Source organism: Thermobia domestica, chromosome 10, assembly GCF_964235325.1.
Source record: "Thermobia domestica chromosome 10, izTheDome1.hap1.1, whole genome shotgun sequence".
Taxonomy (NCBI): domain Eukaryota; kingdom Metazoa; phylum Arthropoda; class Insecta; order Zygentoma; family Lepismatidae; genus Thermobia; species Thermobia domestica.
This window is the reverse complement of record NC_137463.1, coordinates 29,343,052-29,370,036: the sequence shown is the minus strand read 5'-3', so window position 1 is coordinate 29,370,036 and position 26,985 is coordinate 29,343,052. Positions and strand designations below refer to the sequence as shown.

At 36.2% G+C, this 26,985-nt stretch overlaps 1 protein-coding gene across 1 annotated transcript in view; it reads left to right on the top strand.

Annotated features, from left to right (window-relative positions):
* The window catches only part of RanGAP (Ran GTPase activating protein), a 58,420-nt gene that overhangs the window by 10,810 nt on the left and 20,625 nt on the right, over positions 1-26,985 (top strand). The window contains exons 2-7 of the mRNA XM_081727919.1: positions 1,184-1,371; positions 9,210-9,389; positions 11,371-11,505; positions 18,903-19,175; positions 22,386-22,570; positions 25,257-25,470. Coding sequence (XP_081584045.1) covers positions 1,184-1,371; positions 9,210-9,389; positions 11,371-11,505; positions 18,903-19,175; positions 22,386-22,570; positions 25,257-25,470 — 1,175 coding nt within the window. The remainder of the gene's footprint in view (positions 1-1,183; positions 1,372-9,209; positions 9,390-11,370; positions 11,506-18,902; positions 19,176-22,385; positions 22,571-25,256; positions 25,471-26,985) is intronic.

The window sequence follows — 26,985 nt, the reverse complement described above, 5'->3', positions numbered from 1 at the left end:
ATTAACTGTCCTGTGTATTGTCATCGTGCTAATCTCACAACGAAGAGCTTAATGGATTCAGTAACATTTGCATGTTAGTAAGTGGCTGTTCTTGTGCAGCATCTGTTTTTAGGTTGAGAAAGAAATTAATTTTTCTCTATTTTCTCGAAACTTAAACTCATGAGCTCTTACACTTAGGCATACCAATTTACGAGGAATGATCAGGAAGTAAGGTTACAAAGCCTGCAGTGAAACGTGAATATATTCTATACAACCAAGAGATAGTACATACATTAGGTTATTTTTCGACATAGTCTTCATATCGATTGAGGATCTTGTCGCATCGTGGGATGAGTTTGAAGATTCATTCCTGGTAAAAATCCTGTCCTTGCAGGTTCAGCCACGTTGTCACGAAGTGTTTCATCTCCTTATCTGAAGAGAAGCGAGGTCCCGGCTGTAGAGAGAGTAATCGGTGATGTTCCAGCTGTGTTCAAATCTGTTGATGGATCGGCTACTGCGCTCCTCGTTGATGACATTCTCTACCAGCAGCAAACTTTCGACATCATTCTGCGACAGGCTGACGAGACATTACAGTCACTCCGTAAACTTGTACCAGCTAATGTGAATTTGTGCCGCAGTCACATGTTTCGCCCACAGAAATCGAATAACTGAGCGAACTTCTTCGCGAGATCAGTTTTTCAAACGAGTCGCCATTTGTGTTTACTTACAACTAGCACTGTAAGTTGTTGATGGCTGAAACTGCACAGCTGCCAACTTCATGTATTAAAATTACTGCACACTCCTCATTTTTCTCTAACTGACGAAACTTCAGAAATATCGGCTTTGGAACTTTAGTTTCTGATCGTCCCTCTTATGTAGCTCAACAAGTTCTATCGATTGGTATGTGTGTGTCACCTTTCGGCATTTTTTTTTTTTTTTTTTTTTTCATTAAATCTAACAATATTGCAGAATTAAATGTCTAAATTGTAGAAATTATAGTCTCGCATATAATTATATATCAATTAACTTATATAGATATAGCTAACGGATGTTTAAGATGTCTTTACCTTATTAACATATTAGCGTTACCCCAGCTACGATCAGTTTGTACAAACGTTTAATTAATTGATGAATTTAAGTGTACAAAATGGAAATATGTTTATGTAAGTTGCTTCATTATTCTAAATACTTCTATTTCTTATAGCTCAAGAAGTGGTAGAGGCAATCAATTCTTGTCAGGACCTCCATTTCTTGAATATGGAGGGTAACACATTGGGAGTTGATGCCTCCAAAGCCATTGCTAAGGCGTTAGAATCCCATCCGGAACTCAAGAGGGCGCTGTGGAAGGATATGTTTACCGGGAGAATGAAATCTGAAATTCCGAAGGCTTTGGTAAGTCAATAGTGTGTATTGTTGTTACGAAACTTGCTCTTGTGTGTGGATGTGGCGTTTATGGGAATGTATTTTTACCTTATTGACTTTGCGTTTCAAAAATTTATGCTTACAGGAATTCGACTTTTTCTTTCATGGTGTACTTAACGGTACGAATGTTGTAAGTTAGCATCCCCTTTCAGCACCGAAGCCGTACAGGACGTGGATCCACAGTGTAACGTGGAGTCAAATTACCGTAATGCTCTCAAATTTTAATACTGTTGTACCAAAAAGAGGAATTAGTATAATATAAAATTGCTTATTTCCTTCATTTATAAGTGTGTGTTCTAAGTTGACTACTTTATTCTTGCAAGTATATTCTTGTAGGCATAGCTCAGATCAATTCAGGCAGGAAAAGACAATATTTTACCTTTAGCCTCAGATGTTATTGAATTTTATCAGATGTTGAAATTCAGGACCAAGTTTGAAAGATAGTAATTTACTGGTTCAAATCCTATCCTATTCGTTTTTAACCCTTTCGAGACAGGGTTGTTTTTGGCGTTTTCGTGGACTTTCAGTTAATGAGTTATAACTCAGACTTTTTACTCGATTGGTATGGTTAAGACCCTGTTTTTTCGGGAGGAAGATATAGCTGTTTTATGTCATAAGTTTGATTGCAGTGTTGCCAACGGGAGGGAATTTATGAACGAAAATGTAGAGGTGAAAATTCACCAAAAATTTCCTAACCGAATTTTAAGATTTTTTTGAACTGGCATCAGTGTTGCCACATGGGTTCAAGTCACCTCAGAAAATTCTTTGGTGTGTCGACAACGCACAGTGGAAACGAAAGTCGTTGGCTCCCATAAAAAGACAGGAAGAAAAATTCTCTCATCGTACACACGAAATTTCTATACTTTTTTCGCCTCAGAAGCAAAAATCAACATTATGCAGGTGCTGCAGCTTCCCTAATTGTTCTATTGAAACTTTCTATGGTGCGTTGTGTTGGCCAAACGCGAGGCTTTCACAGTAGCGTACCCAGGAATTTATTTCGGGGGGGGGGGGTTCAAACTAAATATGAAGCTATTATATATTAAAATTGCTAAAATTGCCCCTAAAATTAGGCTAAATTTTTAAAAAGTCGAAATTTCGGGGGGGGGGGGGTCCGGACCCCCGTGTCCCCCCCTTCCGTACGTCCCTGGGCTTTCAGATACTGGTACGTTTGTTCCAGTGTGGACAACAAGAGGGAAAAGTGGGATATTTTCCAAATCTTTCACCTAAAATCATGAATCAAAATTTTCTGTGGCTGGAAACATGATCAGACAATCTTAAACTTTGGTACTCCACTAATATATCCTAAAAGTGTCATGACTATATCTAATAAATTAAGCATGTCATTTAAAAAAATATTTCATTCTACCTAAAAAAAGCACAATTATCTTTCCACTTACAGAACAAGGTCTACTATAATCCTCAACTATATTTTCCCTAATTATCCTATTGAAACTTTTTATGGTGCGTTGTGTAGGACAAAGGCGAGGCTTTCAGATACTGGTACGTTTGACCCAATGTAGCTTACAAGAGGGAACAAGGGAATTTTCCCCTAAAATAGGGAATTAAAATTTTCTGTGGCTGGAAACACTGCTATTAGACAGACGCAAACTATCTTAAAATAAACTTTGGTACACCACTAATATATCCTAGAGGTATCATGTCGATTTCTAAGAAACAGAGCTTATAATTTTAAAAAAATAGATTATGGTAAACAGAAAAGTAAAAAGAATCAAGAATTAGAACCTAAAATCGAATTTTTCTTGCGCCCCCTATTACCTACTTGTAACGATCTGTACTTGCTTTTGTTCAGTAAGGACTGATGTTCGACTGTCATAAGTTGACTTGTGTTCGTACGTATAGGTACAGATTTATAAACAAATTTCGAAAATTTAGATTTTTTTTGACCGAAGAATAGAAAAATCTTAATTTCCCTAGTTGACAACACTGATTGTGAGTTGTTCAAATTTGTCTAAAAAAAATAGGTATCCATATGGGGTATATACCTGACAAGTTCTAAGTATATCTCTTTAAAATGAAGGACGTTGTACTGGAAAAAAAAAAGGAAATTCAAAAAATTCTCTAAGTTTTGACTGGGTTCAAATTAGAGAGAGAAATTCGGCACTCAGGGAAAAAAAATCCACCGTGATAAACTATGGTCTAACCGTATTTGGCATAGAAAAAATCATCTCGGTATCTTAATTAGTGTTCACACAGGAGAGGATTAAGAAAGTGGTCGCACCTTTTTTGGTGCAACTTTGGGCCAGTCTCGAAAGGGTTAAATATGTGGCCAAGTTCTTATGCTGTAGCATTCTGATTTTTTAAAATCGATTTGTCTTTCTTCATAAATGCTTCTATTTACTGTTGATTAGTACCAATAGAGTACTACATTTTGTTAAAAGGAGAACTTCCGCTTTTGAGTACAACAGGATTTATAAAGAATTTCGAGAATTTTGCATACATCAATCCAGTGTTCATTACCATATTCTCATTTATTGCTCTCATGGAATCAAAATCTAATCTTAATCTGATATGGCCATCTTGACGTGGCATTTTAATTATATCTAAAGATAAATAACACACTGCTTTCAAACATAATAAATTTTTAAAATATATATGCAGGTTCGGAAACATGATAGGTTCTAAAGCATACTACTTCTGTGCTCTATACTTAGAATTGGATTAGCAATACTTAGAATTGGATTAGCAATACCTAGAATTGGATTAGCAATTTAATGTACTAAACACTAAATATCTGCATCAGTATCTTTCTCTGATATTGAGTGGTGTCTTCTTATAGAACCACGTACAATCTTTAAACACCGCGAATTGGAAGTGAGCACTGGTGATACTGTCTTACAGGGGGAAATCTATACAAACATCCCTCTTTGTAGGTTATGAACCTCAATATTCTCGGACGTTTCTGAGGTATTGGTTTAACAAATGAAATTTCTTTTTTCTTGCTCTTTAAAGTACGGGCAATGTAAGTTTGCCTATTACTAAGAGTGCAGACATGTGACTTCTGAATTGCTTTCACAGGTGTAGTTTGGTTGAACCATTCTTCTATTTTTTACTGGCAGAGTTCAACTTCCTTTTTGAGCAACAGGATGAGGTCTGCTGATGTGTATTACTTCTACTATTGTAAAAATCCTCGGCGTTGATTATTGCAGTTATGCTTGGGCTGGAAAGATTTGTTTGCAACATGATTGCAAGGTTCTTCATATAACGGTAGCAGTGTAACTCACTGCATTGACATAAGTGACTTCGTCAATTCAAACAGTTGGTAACAATTTTTGAAGTGCCTGCTGTCACCATCACAAATCATGCGGATCTTTTCTGCCTGTGATTGCAGCTGTTGAAGAGTTTTGCGTATTGCCAGTGCTGAATAATGTCGGTTATCATCACTTACAACTGCAACATTTGGGATCTTGTTTTGAAGGTGTGTGATTCCTGTAAAAATTGAAACCTCGTCATTACTTTAGTGATACACTTGTAGTTCTTGTGGCAATCACAGACCAGTTCTTAGCAAAATCACAGTGAAGCGCTAAACCGTTGTTCAGCGTTTACACGTCCTTTCACTTCTGCAATGTGTTATTGCAGTTTCTTCAGATATTGATGTGTGATTGTTTTTACTATTCATTTCACAATAGTCAATGAAGTTACCAATTTCAAGAATTTCCTTAATGAGTTTAACCTCAGAAGAATCATCTGCATGCTTTCCAGACCATATATCCGTAAGGCGAGACCTCCCTTTCCAGAACAGTCACCACATTCATGAAACAGCACTCTTGCTGTACATCCTAGACTACTAACGACTTCACGCGTTCCACCAATGTGTCATGCTCATGCCTTCAAGTAAGTTCTTCAAAGTTGTCATTCAGATTTGAAAATTCGCACTACATATATATATATATATATATATATATATATATATATATATATATATATATATATATATATATATATATACACAGAGACATCTGTTGGTAGGTTGAGGTAGACAGGTCCACTTAGGTCGTATTACATAAAATCATAGTCTTCAATATAGAATATAAATGTTCCTTCTTATGTGGTGAAAGTTTCTTTAATACTGAGAGTCTTGTATCTTTTCATTTTCACCACTTTTCTCCAGCAACTGTTATAGTAATAGTGCCTTTTTTTTTGTTGGTACTCTGGCGAGGACGGTCCCATTTATCTTCCGGGTAAAATAAGCATGCAGTTTGAACATATGCTTCATTCTCAAAATGACCGTAATAGGGATACGGTTTTTCAGACACTCGTATACAGACCCCACATTTCTTGTTTTGTCCATCATATATTTTGTTGTATATGGAAGTGGTGCAAAATTTTTATCTTTGAAAGGGGCACTGGATAATTGTTAGAATTTCCGCCTTTTCATTTTAAGATTCAGACGATTCAATAGTTGAATTGATGGTTAATATAAATTCTTGGCAAGTTGCAGAAGCTTTTTTTGTTAATTTTCTTCTGAAGATGAAACTTCTACTTTGAAGAGTTGGGTCAGTTTATATTTGGTGTACTCACCCATAGCTGCAGTAATTTAACTGTGCTTTCTTGATGCATACAACTTACGACTTGACTTTGCTGGCTATGGTTTCTTAACAGGGTTTTCATCAACCACTATAGCTGACGGATTCAGCGAATGTAATTTTTCTCTTGCAAATACAAAATCATCCACACTCCATGGGATACTTCTTTTGGAATCGAGGGGTTGGGGTGGCTCAGTGGTAGGGCGTTCACCTCTGGTGCATGGGTCGATCCCAGCTCGCGTCAAGTGAGCTTTGTGATAAACACCATGTGCGTGGGTTTTCTTGGGATTCTCCCGTTTCCTCTCACTCTTCATTCCACCATTTCATTCATTTCTCATTATCATCGTCGTCTTCTTAGGCTAGCCGGACCGTGGAGCGTAAAACATTTCATTTTTTTTTCTTTCTTTTGGGATCGACTTAGATATTGTACCAAAGCATTTACAACACAGAAGGTCATGACTGGAAATATAGTCTTTGAAACAGAATCTTGAAATGAATACTCTTATCCCCAATTTGAAGAAAGTTTTTTTTTCAAGCCTTACATATCACTCTTTTATTGATATGCAAATAGTCAACACATTTTACTCTCTTGTAGTCCGAGTCATATGACACTTCAAACTCAAACTTTTTCACAGAATACCTTAAAACTCAATCGGCAGGATCCTCAAAATAGCTTACAGGTACTACTGTTAGACCACAAATTTGACGTACTGTTCTTTATTTGTCTGCTGACGACTGAATAGTGAATTCAAGTTTCCTCCCTTTTATATGCTAAGCCAGACACAAATTTTAAGTGCTAGATGTGGAGAAAGGCATGCTTAGCGTGTGTTGTTGGCGTAATGTATACTTGAAACTGGTATTTTCAAACTTAATGTTCCAATTTCAAGAAGAGATAAATTTGAACATTGTAAATAATATATTATACTCATTTATGTGGATTTTATTTGCTGGTTATTATACATTATGTAATGTTTATGTGTCAAAGAATTACATAAGTATATGGGTTTAAAAATATATACAGTAAAACCTGTCAACTTGGCCACCTGCTTATCTTGGCCTGGTTCGTCTTGAACCTGTATTTTCCCATACGCCATTCGTTACTTATTACTCTGTAAGTTGGTCACCTATCTATCTTGGGAGTTCGCCGCACTGAAGCAATGTTTTACCCTATGATGATAATGATAAATTTACCTGCGTATCTTGGCCACGCAAAATACGTTTTGTACTGGAGACGAAGAAACATGGACTCCCACGATTTGTTCTTGGAGGTCAATGGCCAGAACACTACCCTGATAAAGAGGTGGTGAAGAAAGATGTGAATAAGAAAAAGGACGTACAGGAATTTAGGAAATGGTTGTACGTATTTGTTCACCCTGTCTGTTTTGGTAAAACCATTAGCTATATCAGCTCCTTTCATCAGTAGGGAGTTCTACCTAAGTAGTAATTCCGGAAAATTCTCAGAGTTAAAGCTAACCAACTCATTTGTCAACTATTGACACCTGACAGCTTGTGGAAGCTAGCTGAGATTTTAGAGATATGAATTCCCTTAACTCTTTCAGACGATACCCTCACAATTGTGAGTGCTACTTTTAATGTGGCAAAAAATGCCAATCAAAGGATTTTAGTACATAAATTAGCTACAAGCACATTTGTGAGTGTCTGAATGACAAGTTTTCAGGTACTGAATTGCTATCTGTTGAAATATTGGAAATCACACCGTTTATGAGTACTGTGTCCTGCGGAGTTGAAGAAAGCCCTCGAGAACCATTTTAAAAGTCTATTACTCATTGTCTGAAGTGTGAATTACGATCTATTTCTTCATTAGGCATTTGTTATGTCTGCAAAGTAATTACTAAATTGGTGGGAACGTCCTAAATTTTGGCCATCACAATTGTGAGGGTAGCCAATAAGGGGCAAACTTTTTTTTTTTTTTTAATTTCAGAAACCTAAAAATTTCTTTTTTCTTTATGAGAAAGCAAATTTTTGTGTCTTTTGAAAACTACAGAATCAATATCGTTTTATTCTTTGGAGGATTTTTCTTTAAATTATGCTACTAGTACAAATTCAGTAATTTCGTGTAAAGTCTTGTTTTGGACAGTCAGATAAAAGATTACGGTGTCTTAGCACTGTGTATTGAAATGTATTGTTATTTCTTCTCTGTAGTAGTAATATTCGAGGTCTTCTCATCTAGTTGCTTTTGATTGGTACATAGTAAATATTTCGTCATTCACACGACTATTGCAAGTTGAAACTGTAACCACCGAAATAATAACAGTTACAATAGCATGCTTCTGAATCTGGAGTGATCTGAAGTATTTATCACATATAACTCCAGATACAACTTTTCAATGTGTGAGCAGATTCTAGTTATCTATAAATAGTTTTCCACTCAAGAGCCATGCTAAGAGAAGAAATTGGTACTCTTCAAAATATGTGCACATTCTGCATTGCAATCACATATGTTAAATATCTTTGAGGCAGGGATAAAAGTGAATCTGAGAAGGTGGGGGCGCTTGACACGCCGTCCTCCGTGCCTATCTTTGCCCATTGTATTTTTTTTTTTTACAAAGTGAGGGGACGCCTTAGATTATTTTGGAAGTGGTGGAACGATATCCGTGCGCGTTCCTCCTCACTTTTACCCCTGCTTTGAGGTAGAAAATAGCTTAAACATCGATATTATGAAACTTGAATAAAGTGTACTAATGTAAGCACAACTACAAAAATAAATAAATTTATTTACAAATACACAACTCAAAAGAGTCTAAGTATCAGCAATATATATATATATATATATATATAATATTTTAGAAATAATAGACGTTTCTTACGGAAAATGTAAAGTTTTCAGCATATTTTTTTCTCCATTATGTTAATATAACTAACAAACAATCCAGAAACAACATTAAATATTATTTTTGGGCCCGAAAACAGATTTAGCAGTGAATGGTTAAGATTTCCTGAAATCATCTTTTGCTCTGAGGGAAACACTTGTGGCTTTGTAGCAAGAGGCAGTTAACTACAAAATTAGTCTGCATATATGCCAAAAAGAATAAAAGTTGTCGTGCCATTACTTATAACAGTTTTTCAATCAAGTAATAGTAGAAATCCTATTCTAAAAGTACATCAATCACATTTATTTTCTGCAAGTTGGCCACTTTTCAGTGGAACTGATGGTGGCGAACATGGACAGATTTCACTGTATATATATTTTGTTGACAATGATTTGTTTATTTGATCTAAATAATTTGTTTTATATTTTTGCAGCAATTTCTAGGTGGTGGCCTTGTACTAGCTGGTGTAAGACTGGTTGAACTAGATCTTAGTGATAACGCATTCGGTCCAATTGGTGTTGAGGGTCTAGCGTTTTTGTTGAGAAGTTCAGTTTGCTATGCACTTAAGGAATTGAGATTAAACAATAACGGACTCGGAACAGCAGGAGGAAAGGTAAGTTTATTAAATGAAATGAAAGTACATTATTTTAATGTGTCATGGATTTTTGGGTTAAACACGACGGGGATACGCTAACGAATAATGGGGTAATTAAGTAATTAGTAGATAATTGATAACTTGGAAATGAACCTAATACTACCTTTGTTTTATAGGAATAATAATAATAATAATAAAAAATAGGATTCCAGCAGGCAAATATACAACACATAAGGGAGCACTTTTCCTTAAGTCATGTTTTTGTAACGAAATTAGTAAAAATACCATTAACAATTCGAACCAAACTGACACATGAATACAAATATTTACTTGCACTACTCGTGGAATACATCTGTCATTTAGTGTATCCGAAATTTTCAATGGTAACAACCATCTTCCCATTATGAGTAACTGATACATTCAATGGATTTTCTTACTACACAAGTAGAGTACTAGCACTATTTTTAATCTTAAACCGTATAATACATTTGCACCACTCATGAAATCTTTGAGTAATATCAAGAAAAGTTTCATAGTAGTTTTGTGAAAATTCAGAGGAGCATTATTTCCCGATAATATCGACGTGTTGTTAGATATTTTTATTATTAGAAGAACTTTGTTGTTTTGATATTTTAAATACAGTTTTTACGTGAATCTAAGACTCTCTCAAATATAAGATGTACCCCAATTTTTGAAGGAAAAATTGAAGAAAGAAAAAAACTACACTGCATTGGTTTTAAAGAATGGAAAAGAAAGAAAAGAAAAGATTAATAAACATCACTTTTCGCTTGAAAGATGCAGAATAATGCACTCGCTTGTCACTCATCACGCAGCCCGTATACTGTTGGTATCACTCTGGAAATCTCTCAACAGTTCTCTATAAGATGGCTCAGAATCAAATGGTAACCATATTATCACGAACGAACAGGTCTTTTCGAACGGATCACAATGCCGGAAGTCGTCAACTTGAAAACTGCACCTGCAAATCTTTGGGGAAGCAGATTGTCATTCCCAAACAATGATTCACTCACCCGTGTCATCCCCCTCCCTTCCAAATCTGTTTGTGCCTCCAAATTTCTGATTTGCAGCGTTTTTAAACTCCTTTTTTTGTTATCAATTGTCATGCTTCAAGATGTGTGACTCAATTGTTTGTGTTCTTTAAACGGAGGAAAGAACCAGCCATGATATGTGCGGGAGGGGGGAACAATCTCCGCTGTCGTAAATTCACAAGAATGATTCATTTATTTCATTTACCAATGGTTTGCGGGCTAATTTTAAAGGGTTTTAATTTCGCCTAATATGCACGATTCTAATTCTGCATTCTGTTCGTACACACAAAATACACATTCTTTAGAGAATCGTGATTAACGGGATTAGCAAGTTTTTGACAAAACTCCCCTAATCTGGTCTAAATTTGCATAACTCAGATCTAAGACGCGCCTTGATTTTAGAGGCAAATCGACAAAAATGTGCGTCTTACAATCGCATAAATATGGTAACAACAATAAATGTCATGCGATGTGATAAGTTTGCTGTAGATGCTTTAAGAAAACGCTGCAAAGGAGAGCGGGAGTTCCCCTCGAAAATTACAGCAATTACTAAATGACAGACATGCTTAGATCAGTCCAAGTGAATGTATGGAATAGCATTAGTTCTTCAATGCAATGTTTGCACATTCAGTATACATTAGTTGTGATTGATACAGCATTCTCTTATTTTATAGGCATTAAGCCTTGTAGAATTGTGAGAAAAAAAAGAAAAAAAAAGTAGTATGTTTACGAGATAACTAATCAAAGTGGCAAAATAAAATTTCTGAAACCTAATTACTGGAAGCTTTTCCACAAAGGAGCCACAAAATCTAGTGCTGCCGTACTTGTGAATAAAATTATTGTTTCCGAATTTTCCCTAGTCTTATAAGAAAAAAATGTTGAATAAAGTTAATTTTAAAAAGAAAAATTTCGTTACTGTTGTATACATGGTGTGTTTATGACGATTTCAGATGTTGGCTAGTGCTCTGCTGGATTGTTACGAGAAGAGTAAAGAGGAAGGTCAACCTTTGGCGTTGCGAGTGTTTATTGCTGGCAGAAACAGACTAGAAAATGAAGCTACCCGCGAACTAGCTCGTGTTTTTAAGGTAAGTGGAATACAGGAGGAGTAGGGTGTAATGGCCTCCAATATTATGATCATGATCACAAATGTTGACCTGTTGTATCAATGGAAGAATGAGGTATTTGACGATTTCTTCGTAGTCGAAAGATCACCCCGGTTAAGTGATTAGCATATTACTTTTAGTGTGTATGGAGCAAGGTCATTACCTGACGATAGTATATTTTATTGTTATTGTGCATAGTCTTGGGTCGTGTTACTGAATCCTTTGTTTCGTTATTTTTCTGTTTTGTCTTTAGTATGTGTCGCCCAGAAAGAATAGTTTCCTGTAATTCATTTTCGGATCTTGGTTTTATTGTTAGGGAACATCGTAGACTAGTGGCTAGAGCGTTGGACTCGTCCGCGTGGTCCTAGGTTCAATTCTTGACCGGTGCTTCCAATTTTCGACGTCCACCCAGAGACGTGAGGCAAACAGGGGAGTTACGTGAAAACAAGGCGTAACGGCCACTATGTCAAGAAAGGCCGATAAGTTCAGGAATATACGTTATCTTCCAAAAATGGCGTTCCGAAATCAAAACCTAACAATACATCATGAACCATTCAATTTCATGGAATTTTTTTTTTTTTTTTTTTTTTTTTTAAAGCAGTTCTTATTTATCAGTAACCCTTTCGCTAAACGCTTTGACAAATAGGGAGGAAATGAGATCAAAGTTAGAGACCAGTGTCCATATGGGTGTCATATTGGAATGTAGGATGATGTTAATTCGTGCAGGCCAGAGAGTGGAGGAATACAATACTAATGGTGTGGATAGGTCGGTAAGAGTTCAGGAAGGAGAGAGAGGGAGAAAAAAAATATATATATATAAACTTAGGAAAAGTTGTGGGAAAGTTCAGAGAAAAGTAATATTTTGTTACATAAAATTGGACATACACGTAATTGTTTAGGTGTACAACCAAATAACTACACAAAATTTCGTAGATATCAAGTGGGAATCTTCCAAAACTTTTAGAACAAAGAAACACGATTTTTTGAAAGCTAAAATTAAGGAACTTGAAGATAATAGTAAAAATAAAAACATTCGGGACATGTATAAGGGGATCAACGAATTTAAGAAAGACTGTCAACCTCGTGCTTATATATTAAAGAAAGCTGACAGAACAGTTCTCACGGATACAGATAGCATCTTAAATAGATGGAAAGATTTCTTTGACGATTTGCTTAACACGCAGCCAAAAACTAATATGCGTGGAGAAAGGGAGATACAGACCGCAGAACCGTATATTCCAGAACCCAACTAAATAGAAGTAGAAAACGCTATAAAATAAATAAATAAAAATAAAGAAACACAAATCTCCGGGTGTAGACGAAATTCCGGCTGAGTTAATTTTAGCTGGAGGCGAAAAATTGTGGAATAAGATACACAAACTCATTCTCCTTATCTGGAACAAGGAAGAATTGCCACAGGAGTGGAAAGAATCAATCATTGTTCCAATTCACAAAAAAGGCGACAAAACTGATAATAATGATCGAGGCATTTCTCTTCTATCATCCTATAAAATTCTTTCAAACATTCTATTAGCAAGATTGACTCCATACGCAGATGAAATTATTGGAGATTATCAGTGCGGATTTAGGCGAAATCGATCAACTATCGACCAAATATTTACCATTCGCCAAATACTCGAAAAGAGATGGGAATACAATACCCCGGTACACCAACTATTTATTGATTTTAGAAAGGCTTATAACTCGGTTAGGAGAGAATCCTTATACAACGTCCTTACAAAATTTGGAATACCGAAAAAGCTAATTTGATTAATTAAGATATGTTTAAATGAATCCGAAAGTAAAGTCCGGATAGGAAATTTTTTGTCCACGAGCTTTCACGTCGAGAATGGCCTGAAACAAGGAGATGCGTTGTCGCCATTATTATTTAACTTTGTTCTGGAATACGCTATAAGGAAAATCAAAGATAGCAACTAGGGCCTAGAATTGAATGATATTCACCAGGTTATGGCGTATGCTGATGACGTAAATTTAATATATAAGAGAACAATAGAAAGAAATGCAGAGGTCTTATTAAACGCTTGCAGTAATTTGGGTTTAGAAGTAAATGCAGAGAAAAGTAATTACATGGAAATGCATCGGGACCGCAATACGGCAAATTAGGGATGCGTTAAAATATTAAATAATACTTTTGATAAAATGGACACTTTCAAATATCTGGGATCAATATTAACAGACGGAAATCATAATCTAGAAGAAATTAAATGTCGACTAAAAGCAGGGAATTCGTGTTATTATTTAGTTCAAAATCTCTTGTTGTTGCGAATTCTGACGGGGAATTTGAAGCTTAAAATAGATAAAGCGATAATCATGCCTGTTCTGTATGGTTGCGAAATATGGTCGCTTACTCTAAGAACATATACTGAAAGTATTTCAGAACAAGATCCTGAGGCGAATATTCGGACCCAAGAAGAACGGAAATGGGGAATGGCGGAAACTTTATAACGAGGAACTACATAATTTATACGGTTTACCAAACATTGTTAGGGCCATCAAATCTAGGAGGCTTAGGTGGGCAGGTCATGTAGCTAGAATGGAAGAAAGTAGAAACACTTTTAAAGTCTTGGCTGGAAGAGCAATCGGAAAACGACCGTTAAGAAGACCTAGGCGCAGATGGGAGGACAATATTAAAATAGATCTCGCAGAAATAGGAATACAAAGTAGAAACTCGACCCAGTTGGCTAAGGATAGAAGTCAGTAGAGAGCTTTTGTGAACGCGGCATTGAACCTCCGGGTTCCATAGGCCATGGAGTTGGTTAGTTAGAATACTGTACACCTTTAATCTTTTAGTTTTACATCCCATGTTTTTGGCATGGGGAATAGAGGGTGTTACGTGATTGCCCATATTGATGATGCAATAATTGATGAAATGAGAAGCTGAAAGGGAGCAAGAGAACACCGAGAAAACTCTCAAACACAATGTCACACCATCTATCTATCTTCAGCATTAGGGGGAACGGGTAAAACAATACCATAATCTTTTTATTCATTTATTTTATTTTAGTTTTTGTAAGCTAAGTTAATAATTATGAAGTTGAAAAACTGTGCTGTGGAGGATCAAAGTTTTTTCAACATTGGGAAGCGGTAAGATTTGAGACATATTCTGGAGAGGGGGGGGGGGGGAATGAGACTCATATCACGGTAGGTTAATCCGATTTCTAAGGTGAATCTGTTGTACATTATACATATAGTAAGGGACATCAATTTCATCTCACTTTCCTTTGTGGCAGTCAGACACAAATCATTACATTTCTCCCCAAAAACACGTTTCAAATCGGATTATTGGGAGGACAGTTCCCCCAGTTTCAAGATGAAGACATGCCATGGGATCGAACCTTTTTGCTGCTGGCCTGTTAGGAGGTCTATGAATTTTTAAAATGTTGAAAGTAAACAACGAGGGTATATATAACAATATTCACGCACAGACATACTCACACAGACACATTTAACGTTGTAGAGACGAAAATTACCTACACTACGTGTACTACTGGATCTTTTTTCCCCACCCAGATTTTACATTTCTAGAACAGTTTTTGAAAGATAACACTGTACACCTTAATGGAAATTTAATATTCTGAAAGAAATTCAGCTTCGTAGAGCGATCGACGAGTTTTCGTATAGCAAACAAATTTCAGAAGTATGCCCGTAAATATTTAAAAGGCAAACTAATGCAATTTTCAGCTTGGCTCTTAAAAGAGCCTATTAAAAATTTCAGAGTGAAGTTCTTACATCAATGGTTCCACACGTGATAAGTTATGCGTGTCGTCGTCACTGCTAGTCTCAATTTCATAATCATCATCGTTGGAAAGACTTTTCATGATCATCGTCGCTGTCAACCCCACAATTAATGACAAGTCTTTCGACTTCATCTGATGTTTCATCCTGCTGCCGATACATATTCTCTAAGTGTTCAACATGATCACAACATCTCACCCATTCCTCAAGTGAAACTGAACGAAATGCTTCTTCTGGCAACTTAAATGTATCTTGCAGAGACAAATCAACATTTTGTGCCACAACTCTCTGCTTCACAATTCCCCATATCTTTTCAATGGGTGAAAAATTACGATTATATGGCGGCAATTGTATGAGAATGTGGCCGTTTCTTCTAAAATGCAGTGGAAATAGTATATTGGATTTGGTTTACTTTTCCTGAGAACTTCAATGAGTTCTATTTTCATCATATTCTCATCGAAGGGAATATTATTTAAACAAAGCTAATTTTGAATATCTAATTTCTTCGCGCTGGTCGATGGGGGTTTATCTGAAGAACATGATAGGATGCGTTGTCCAATACAGTTACACTCTCATTTGGCAGCCCTGGTATTATCTTTTCCTGCAACCACTTTTCAAAATTTGTATCATTCATATCATCATGGTAATCACCTGTTTTAGATTGTGATTTGAATATAAGTAATTTGAATATTACGCATTTTGAACAAATCGTAATCTACCCTCAGCATGACCAATAATGAGTCGTGATCCAGAACTGCTATTTACAAGAACACCATATTCGTCTACACCTTGCGAACATTTTTTAACTTTGCAACTTGAATGAATATATGTTTCATGTACATACACAATATTTTTCTCTTGTTCCCTCTATTTTTAAATATTTCTGAGCATGCTCACCATGCTACATCATCAACCTTTTCCATAAGTTTGTACCGCTTATCTTTACACCTCTTATATTTAAATCCCATTTCGAGGAGAATCTTCCATAACATTTCAACACAACTCTTAAGCCCTATTTGCTTTTTGGCATATAAAAGTATTTTGCGGAGTGTAGAAACCTCTTTGTTCACGTAAAATTTATGTAAAATTCTTCAAAGTATACATTTATCTGTATCATCAACTTCGATAAGCTTTCATTGTTTTTCTTATCTGGTGTTGATAATTTCTTTCCCTCTTTGAGTGCTCGTGCCTCTCTTCTTATCTTCTTAATAAATCGTTCAGATTTATTAAGCATTTCGGTGCTCTTTTCGTACCATTGTCCCGAGGTAGTATCCAGGAATTGGCTCCCTTTTCCCTGTCACAGAAATCGATGACATTCCGAATTACTTCACGGCCTTCGCTATGCACTGTTCTGTTATCCATTCTAAATAGCTTAGGATCTTCACTGGCAAAGACCAAACGACTGAATGACAAATTGGCAACACAGCCGAGGTCATTCACTTCCTCCCCCAAAGCAAAGGGAAGATCTCCTCTGCAAGAAGGTAGTGGGGGTGGGGCTGAAGTATATTTCATTTTCCGAGGGCTTAGGTGAATTAAACAGACTTTAGCAAGTTGCGTTTAATACATTGTTGTGATGGATTCGGTGCCCTGGGACAGGTAAGTAGAGAATTTGTGCGCTGCAGGAGTATCGGTGATAGTTAATGCAAATTAAAAGAGGGTATCCATATTCTTTAATATAAAGGGCTGAATAATAGGTGCATTTAAAGACGTAAATGAGTTCGGAGGAATTACAATCACCGGAATGATGATAAGTATGTATTATCTTGTGTTGAAATGTTACACTGGCACATCTTGGTTTCTGTCATTTCTTCGGCGAATGCGCAGGTGTTTTTAGGAGCTAGTTCCCATAATGAGGGTGAGAAGGTTTGTCTTCAATATAGAACGGTTCCGAAAAGCCTCTTCGGCTTCAGGTGAGGTGGTGAGTGTGAGGTAAGGAAATTCATAGTTTTCTGTAAGTAATAGAGGCTGGGATGATGTTGAATAGCTAAGTTATATACGGTATATATTTAATTGAATAATAGTTGTTATATATAATTATTCAATTTACATGTGGAAAAACGAATTCCACCGGAAGGAAAAATACTGTAACATACTATATTTTATATATAAATTATTAGATATACAGCGTGAGGTCTAAAGTATCACCTGAAATACTGAAGAAACAAGAAAAGCTATCGATTTTCGCTTTGCGGTAAACAGCAGTATCAAATGGAACTCTGAAATGAAGTGGATTTTTTATAATTGAACTATATACAAAATCTTATATATAAAAGAGAACGCACAAATCCTTTGTTACCTCATCACGCTAATACGGCTGAACCAATTTCTTTTATTTTTGGGGGGTTATTAGGATTTGGACCCTAGATGGTTTTTATCATATCACTTTAATTTTTAATTACCAGTGTCTTGAGATAATTGACCATTCAAGTGTCCATAACGTACAAATCCTTTGTTAGTTCATCATAGGTAAAAATAAACGTATTTATATGCAACCCGCATGACCGTGTCACTCGGCGGGTTAACATAAATGACAGGCGATATAATGTTAACATTTACTGCAATCTACTATGGTTTTTATCATATCACTTGAAAGCGAAAACTTCCGGGGTGACCGCAGCGAAGCGGGTCGGGTTAACATAAATGACAGGCGATATAATGTTAACATTTACTGCAATCTTCTATGGTTTTTATCATATCACTTGAAAGCGAAAAAGTAAAAATTATCTAAGTAACAAAGTTTATTGCGTTCCGGGGTGACCGCAGCGAAGCGGGGTGAACGCTGCTAGTAAATAAATAAAAATAAAAAAGGGCACATGTGGGGAAATGCAAATGCTTCTGCTACACATAGTAACGGAGCTATGACCATGGGAAAGGTTATAAACAGAAAGACAAGTGACCTACTTGACCTCCAATACTGTTATACGTGTGAGCTATGAGAAATCATGGAAAAAAGACTAAGAAACGCGAACATATGGCGTTCGAGAAGGAAGGAAAAACACACGATACATCGTCAGCACCATTTGACAGTGTACAGAACGTAGTGACAGTATGTCGAAGAACCATATAAAAACTGACATGCACAATGAGCGTAAACCTAGTCCTTAAAGTGTACGTTGAAAATGGTTGGCTATGATACAGGCGTCGAGGGATACGCAAAGATCATTCCACAGAATGTAGCATTGCATATGGAATAGCCCATGGTCACATATTCGTTACTATGTGCAGTAGAATCATGAGATAAATGGCGTTGTATTTATCCGCCTGTACTCTATCATGTTCATGATTTTTGTCTAATCGTTTTCTTTTACAAAAATTTTACTTTGTTTCTGATGCCCTATTTGTTGATATTTTTCCTACCACATCATATCTCATTTGCCGAGTCCCATTTGACCCCATTGCCATTTACCGCAAACCGTATAATGCTAATGTTTCTCGTTTCTTTGGTATTTCAGGTGATACTTCTAGATGCTTCACGCTGTATATGTAATAACTAAGTTATATACAAAATACAGTATGTTAGAATATTATTTGCTTCCGTTGGAATTCGTTTTTACACAGATTGTTTGCTGACAAGCTTCAGGAAGATAAAAGTCTATAATACTATAGGATATTTTGTTTTCCAGATCTTAGGATCATTAGAAGAACTCGCAATGCCACAGAATGGAATCTACCACATCGGGATTTCAGCGATTGCAGATGCTTTAACAGAAAATCGCAACTTACAGATTTTAAATCTGAACGACAATACAATCGGTGAGAAGGGTGCTGCAGCAATGGCAAATGCTCTGCCCCACCTCCAGTATCTAAGAGAGATCAATTTTGGCGATTGTCTACTGAAAACTAAAGGGGCTATTCTTATTGCAGAAGCTTTGGCTGAGGGACATCCCCATCTAGAAGTAAGTAAAGCATTGTTTGATTATTGTGATAAGCTGTGTAGTAGTAGCTTCATTCCGTAAAATTCCAATCGATGGTGAAATATTTTACAGGTAACGGGAGTGTTTATAACCAAACTCATTAATATTGTCTTCTTTTGTTTCCCTAGCGTGTGCTGATGCATGGCTAACATCTGAACACATATCGCTGCTTATCCCATTAATAATATGATTTTGTAAGGTAATTCAAAAATTATATAGCGTACAGATCTCATTTTTACGCAATTTGTAATGTTTTGAAATAAAACTTTGTTACCTCAATTATGTTCAATGGACTCAATATATTTGTTGGGGCAGAAAGTCCTACAAAATGATACACATGCTTTTAGTTTTAACAAGATATATATTCTGTGAGACAAGAGAATTAAGATAAATTGAGTTGAAACATGGGTAAGTAGGTACTAAAATTATAAGAATTAGTTTAAAGATATATGCAAATAGGTAGAAAAAGTAATAAAGAAGTAAACTTTAAAAAGTGAACATCGATAATTTTAAAATAAAAGCTTTGATAGTTTTGGGACAACTTCACAGTCGTTCTAGAAGTTAAGAATATTTCAATCACCTTATTGTCCTGCAGGCTGTTTTCAGGGTTTTAATCTTCCTACAGGTAATGGCGATTATCCTACATTCGTATTCCCAAGTAAAATGATAAAGAATACAAGTTACATGCACAATCTAAAACTGCAATTATTATAATATTTTCAGTATTACAAACTTAATAGATGCTGTAGGATATTCACACTTTCTATAAGATGAAAAACCCTGAAGAGGCCACAGAACTTAAGATCAATGAAGTATGTTGAATCCATTGACATTGAATGCAATTACGGAATTCAAGTGTGTTAGAAATTGATTTTAATGATTATGGTTGAGTGGAGATGAAGATATTGGCAATTTCTCACGCTTATTGACTAACTTCGTATTTCGAAAGAGAACTGAAAGAGAGATGTGCGTCAGTTAATGTAATAGAGATTTCATCCCGGAACTAACTACTGACTACAACATGTACTGATTGAAGGACTGGAGTTAACTCCGAGTTTAGCTAGAGAATCTATTACCCACTTCTCTACTTCAAAGGGAAACAAGTATGTAATTATATTCTGAAACTCACCCACTACGGTTGGAAATTGGTAACTTAACAGCATAATTTTCTGTCAGTGGGTGCTTCCTGTCTTCATTTCAGAAATATGTTTGTGATGTTTCCGCACTCTAACGTTGTTCCTGCCGAAAAGAAAATGTTATGTCCAGAAACTGTTAATTCATAAATTAGAAAGTTTGTAGGCCCTACAGTTAAAATTGCCCTTACTTGAGGGTTAAACTTGCAGTTTGTAAATATAAATTTATTTCTATTATGGTTTTGTATGTACCATGATATAATGTTGAGCCAGTGTTTATTAAGATTTCTTTAACCCAAAGTTAATTTTGGCTCTTTCTTGAATATAGTAAGCTTCGAAAATAATCCTGCCTTTTCTTGATTTTCAGTTTAACACTGTAACTTGACACTGTAACACTTCAATTTAACTTGATTTTCAGTTTCTCGATTTTGTGTTCACTTTCCAGCAAGTGTTTAGATAAACCAGAATTAGCTGCAATTTGTAAACGTACACCCACTTACTACGTTTAATATTTAGTGTGTTATTTCAGTGTTCCCTGGCACTTTCCTCAGCAGATCCAAGCAACTCACGTGTAACCGATTTTACGTAGAATTTCATTTTGTTGTATTTCATTAATATAATACGTAATGTAACTTGCTTGCATTAGAATCCACTTTTGAAAGTGCTATTGCTGAGTAAGTTATGCAGATTTTTATGGAGACATGTATTAATATAATGTTTCTCACAGTAGTAACATTTTCGAATGAAAAGAATTTTAGCGCAAAGAATTCATATCATATTAACGAAATAGCGCAAAGTGAAATTGTGAGATGGCTTTCACGTGAGTGATCACTCCTTTCCCTTCTGTTGGCTGCGACTGGGCTCGGGAACATCTTAGTCCCCAACAATCATATTTAAGGGATTCTGTTGGTCTTCGGACCACCATTAAAATTGTACATCACACCCCAATTGTACAAGAAAACGATGACGCCCCAAGAGTAGTAGATTTGTGTGCTGCACTATTCAGTGCAGTTTACATTTTGCTGTAAGTTCAACAAAGAGTCATTTCAATAAAACTTTGAATTTTCTCTATCTATTGTCATACCGCCTTGTATCATAGGAAAGGTTTGTAATAAAACGGTTGTGTGTGGAGGGGGCGGGGGGAGTTCGAAATCCCATGTACATTATTTGCTCTAACGATTTTACATCGTGGAGCGCTGTCATGTGTAGAGAACATTGTAATATACCCTTGGCTTTTCAAATATAAACAATACATTGCAAGCTGGTTGGAAACCTAGGTTCGACCAAAATAGTTTCCAGTTGGGCCCTGCATCTCCAAAGACTCTGTTTGAGATTAACAAAACTGGTTTCGACCTATTTGTCAACTTCCAATGATGTCAAGGACTTGGCAGCTAAGGTACAATATCAACAAATGTTCCAATATTTTAGTGTCTTCTTATAGTTTAATTTTGAATCCTGCTTACTTAGCTTTGGAACTACATGTAATTTAAAATCTATCCAACACAAACACTTAATTATTACTAATCTGTGTAACAGTTTCGGCACTATATCGATGCCTTTATTAAACGCATTGTCTGTAAATGTGTCTGTGTCTGATAATGTTAAAGGCAATAAGGGGGTGCGATGGGTCAGTGATAGAGCGCTTACCTCTGGTGTATTGGGTCCCTGGTTCGATCTCCGGCCAAGTAAGTTTGCAGTGGACATAACAATGTATCTGAGTTTTCTGGAGATACTCCCGTTTCCTCCCATATTCTTATTCTACCAGTTTTTTCATCATTCAGTTGCTTTAATCATCCGTCTCCCTTAGCCTAATGGGCATTATCGTTCAACGTTAAGCTGAAAGATTTCATTTTAATTTCTGATAAAGACAATGGTATATTGCCGAAACTATTACTCAGATTATTAATAATGAGTACTTTGGTCAGATTTTATTTTTAATTTTTTTATTACATTAATTGTGAGACTTTCTGATGATATACAGAAATCCGACAGGAGATTGCCATATCTTGTACGTGTGAAAATGTGTATGTTCATATTCATGTATGCCCATTTATTTCAGGATATTCATCTAGGGTTCAATGAAATCAGTGTTAAAGGTGGATTGATGATAGTACAAGCAATGAGGAATAAATCAAAGTTAAAGAGTTTGAATATAGATGGCAACCAGTTTGGTGAAAACGGGAAGGAGCTAATCACAGATGAACTAGCGCACGCTGGGAGGTTAGACGCGCTAGGAAGCATGGAGTAAGTTTTTCTCCTCTCTATCTGTTTATCTATCTATAACTTAATTATATACTGTGTTGATTTACTTTGATTTTAAATAACATTCGAATCCTTCCCAATCAAATATTAAATCTTACTTTTGACAAGTAGACTCCTAAATCATCGTATAAGTGACAACTCGTAAGTTGTGTAGCATTTCACCATATTAAATTAGGCGTGAATATTAGGGTAATTTGGCGTTGCGATACACACCCCCGCTAAATGTATTCTATGTGATCATAAATACGAATTAGTGAAATACCAACTCCCTACGAGAACGTTAAACCGTGCCAACTTGACAAACATGAAATGACATTTCCACATTATAATATAATTTAGAATGTCCAACCGTGATAACGGAGAAGCTTAAAGAGACAGAAAAACAAAACTTTGCACGAATCAAGTAGAGAAAGAAGAACATCTACCCGTGTATTGACAAACATCACCGGATTAACAGTGTTGCCAACCCAGGAGAAAGTTTTGTTTTTGTAAATCGAATGACTAAATTGGATATAATCATTGGAAGCAACAATGAAAATAACGACGAAAGAGATGTTAAATGTAGATCAGTGTTGTAAACGTTTCGAGAAACAACGTGGAACATGTGTTAAATGCAAATGCCGTGGCACTTGCAAGGAGTGAGGTACTAATGTTTTGTAGATCTTAAATCAAATATTTACAAGAACTATTTACGCTGACTCCAAGTCTAGAAGGGTCCGTTGAACAGTATTGTCATAACTCTCGTACTGACCGAGACATTCGTTATCTTGTTAAAGCTGAGAAGTAAGGTTTGTAAAAGATGGCAACGCTGCACAGTGGGTTGGAATCCTAACAGCCTGTTCAAAATACGAAAACATCGGCAATTTGCATGGGTTTATGTACTCGTGGGTTTCCGAGGTCGCTGATAGCGATGGTGACGTTAAAAGCGACTTATCAATCTCACATAACCACGGTACTGCTCCTCATGCTCTACCGCCTTGCATTATAGGTTTTATACCATGCTGCACTAATGACCTTTTCCGAGTTATTGTACCTTTTCCAAGCTCAACTTTTCTATTCTGTTGATGGCAATACTGTTCAACGGACAGTCAGCGTAAACAGTTCTTTAAATATTTAATTTAAGGTCCACGAAGACTAGCTAAGGAATCTTCCGCGGTGTGCGGAGAACAAGAATGTCCTCTACAAAAAAAGGAAAAAAAATCGCTTCTACAATCCTGGCGAGAAGTGTTTCCACCCTAACGAAAAGTTGTTTAGCATACATAAAATACAAGTCATTTACAAATTCAATTCACAAGTTAACTAAATGCACTAATATTATATTTGCTATTTGCATATTGTTAAGTAACCAACAAGGTGTGCCTTGCAGCTGTGACTACACGCTCCATAATTCCACTTGATTTGAAAAATACAGGAACGTGTTCTTTACTGACCGGGATTTTCTGACAGCTTCAGGTGTATCGTCATTATCAAAGACTCAAACTTTGTTCTGAGTGTTGGTCTGCACATCATAATAGTACAACCAAGTCTCCTCACCTGTCACGATGTTCACATATCGAGATTGTTCCTTATCAAACATTTGTAGCATCTCCCGGCACCATGTAACACGTCGTGTCATCTGCTCTTCAATCAGACTATGCGACACCCAGAGATGACAATTTTTTCATGTACAAATGGTCATTCAGAATCGAACAAATTGCTGGTGTGTTTAGGCCTAAGAGATCCTCAATCTGCTGGTAGGTCACTCGCCTGTCTTCAAGCATTTTTCTAACAGCAGTAATGTTCTCTAGAGTGAAATTTTCCCTTTCGAATTCTCTGTACCACCTGAATATAGTTGTACGATGTGGAGATGCATCATCCAATGCAAAAGTTAGTTCTTCTGAGCACTGAACCACGTTTAAATCACGCGCGAAATCGTACCGTAAAACTGCTCTCACTTCCTGACCAAAATGCCATAGCAAGCACTTCATAGACTGTCACTGCTAATAAATGACAGCCCATCGACTTGATGCAGCGGTTACTGTGCAAATATGAACATGTCTCAGCATAAAAAAAAAATTGGGCCATATGGTTGCGTCGTATTGTAAAACTTTCCTAATGCCCTTTATATTATATATCGTGTTATTTTTTTAAAAAGGAACAGATTTATAATATTTATTTCGAATAAACTATAATCGATAGAGAGACATACAAAGAGTTTTAAATCCCCACGTACTAGTTCTGTTCAATCCCTACAGTGACGCTGTGATTTGCTTACAAGAAAACGATGACGCCCCAGAGTAGTAGATTTGTGTGCTGCACTATTCAGAGTGAATCCATTGTTGCAGTGCAGTTTACATTTCGCTGTAAGTTCAACAAAGAGTCATTTCAATAAAACATTGAACTTTCTCTATCTATTGTCATTTATTAGAAATAAATATTTTAAATTTGCTCCTTCCTTTCTAATAACCTTGTGTATATGTGTGTATAACCGGAGACGGGTTCGTATGCCATGTCATTTTTTTTTTTCACTCAGTAAATCCCTAATTTTGGAAGCTTGCTAGATAATATTTTTTTATTTGATTCACAAATGGCTTCCATGTGCTTAGTGGTTATAAGTGATTCAAGTAAATACGAATTATTGCTTTAAGAAACTTGTCATAACTGTACCATGATTTCGTGTTTGGAACAGTGACGATGAAGGCGAAGAAGAGGAAGGGGAAGAGGAGGAGGAAGAAGATGAAGAGGAGGAGGATGACGAGGAAGAAATTGAGGATGAGGAGGAGAATGAGGGTGAAACTGAGGAAGAATCTGAAATTCAAGTAACAACCAATGGCGAAGGTGATCGACCAATAGATTTAACCAAAGAGAATGGAACTCAAGAAAACAATATCGAATGTGTTAAGGTAAGAAGTTACCTGATAAGTAGAAAATAATTTGTAGGAGGGTGGCAGAGCTTGAGAACAGCTTTTCTGTTTTGATTTCTTGTCTTATCTGAGTGTTCTGCCTGAAGACAAGTTCTAGCCCGTTTATCCTAACGTAGCTAGTTCGGGCCACTAGCTAGAGTAGGGGTAGGATGGCCATTTGCTTGCAGCTCAAAAAGGAAAATGGTGAACTGGTAATTACACACTGGAGAATTTTGAAAATTAAGATTAGAGATTCTAGGTGTGCAGTTACACAGATAGGTAGGCGCTTGAACATGTCAATTTATAATGCACTCTTAATGCACTCTTCACTTCCTCCAATGTCAGAATCTTCACAGGAGATTATCTTATTGTTGGAGTCACGCTAAATCGCTATTCCAAGAAAAGCGATGAGTTTTAAAAAATTATTTATAATTTATGTGTAGAAACATCTCTGTTGCTTCCTTAAGAATATTTTCGGTGAGTTCTCGTGTACGCCTTCCCTTTGATCTCTTGGTCTTGTGTGCGATTCATGATGGGAACACTTTTCTTAGTATTGATCCGATGTCTGGAGGCTTCAAATTAAGTAGTTACTTGTTGGTTAGGAAAGCGAGAAATAATAGCGCTGGCCGACGACGTGCCACGTATTATTCAGTTGAATATATGCCATCTGGCAGACCATAGCCCCAGCATAAGCTACAGCACTATGAAAATTGACGTTTTCGTTGTGTACCCTTTTTCGTGTTGTTCCAGCGAAACCAATATTTGCTTGCACAAAATAGACAAACCACATACCCATAAACTTTTAAACGTACAGAATAGAAAAAAGAAATAACACATAATAAACGCATCTTTATTAAGTGATTATTAGATCTAAGTTTATTTTTCACTCTTAAATATATTTCCTCAAATGTTAATGTATATATGCGTTTTGACCGAAGAGGGAAATTACAGTGTTCTATTTTTAATATACCGTGCTTCACCTTTTGCTTTGTTTGGTTGCATGGAATCAATAACTTAAAAATGCCAGTGGAGATTCCGTGGTGAAGATTTGTGAAGAGGGTTGAGGTTTTCTTTATATACCTAACAAAACTGAACAGAGCCATTGACTCAATGAAGCAGGAATATGGTTACTTGTTGTTGACTGCTTTAGTTAGAAAATCTTCGTAGAAAACATGAAATTAGAGAGCTTGAGCGGAGGGATTAATGAGATTAGGATTAGGAATACTGTACTATACAAAAACTGAGAAGTACTGATGGTTACCCCACCCAGATATTCACTTGCACACTTCCTTTAATATTTCTTCGATGGAAGACTTTGATATCTTTAATATCAAAAAGTTAGATTGTTAGTAGAAAGATTTGAGAAAATCCGTTGCAAATAGGATGCATTGACTCTGAACAGTCCCGGAGTTATTTGAGCCAGAACACACAGAGAACTTTTGTAAATTCATGTTTCGTTTGTTCCGTAACTTCCTATCTTCTGTTCTTACCGTCGTTCAACTTACTGTTTAAATG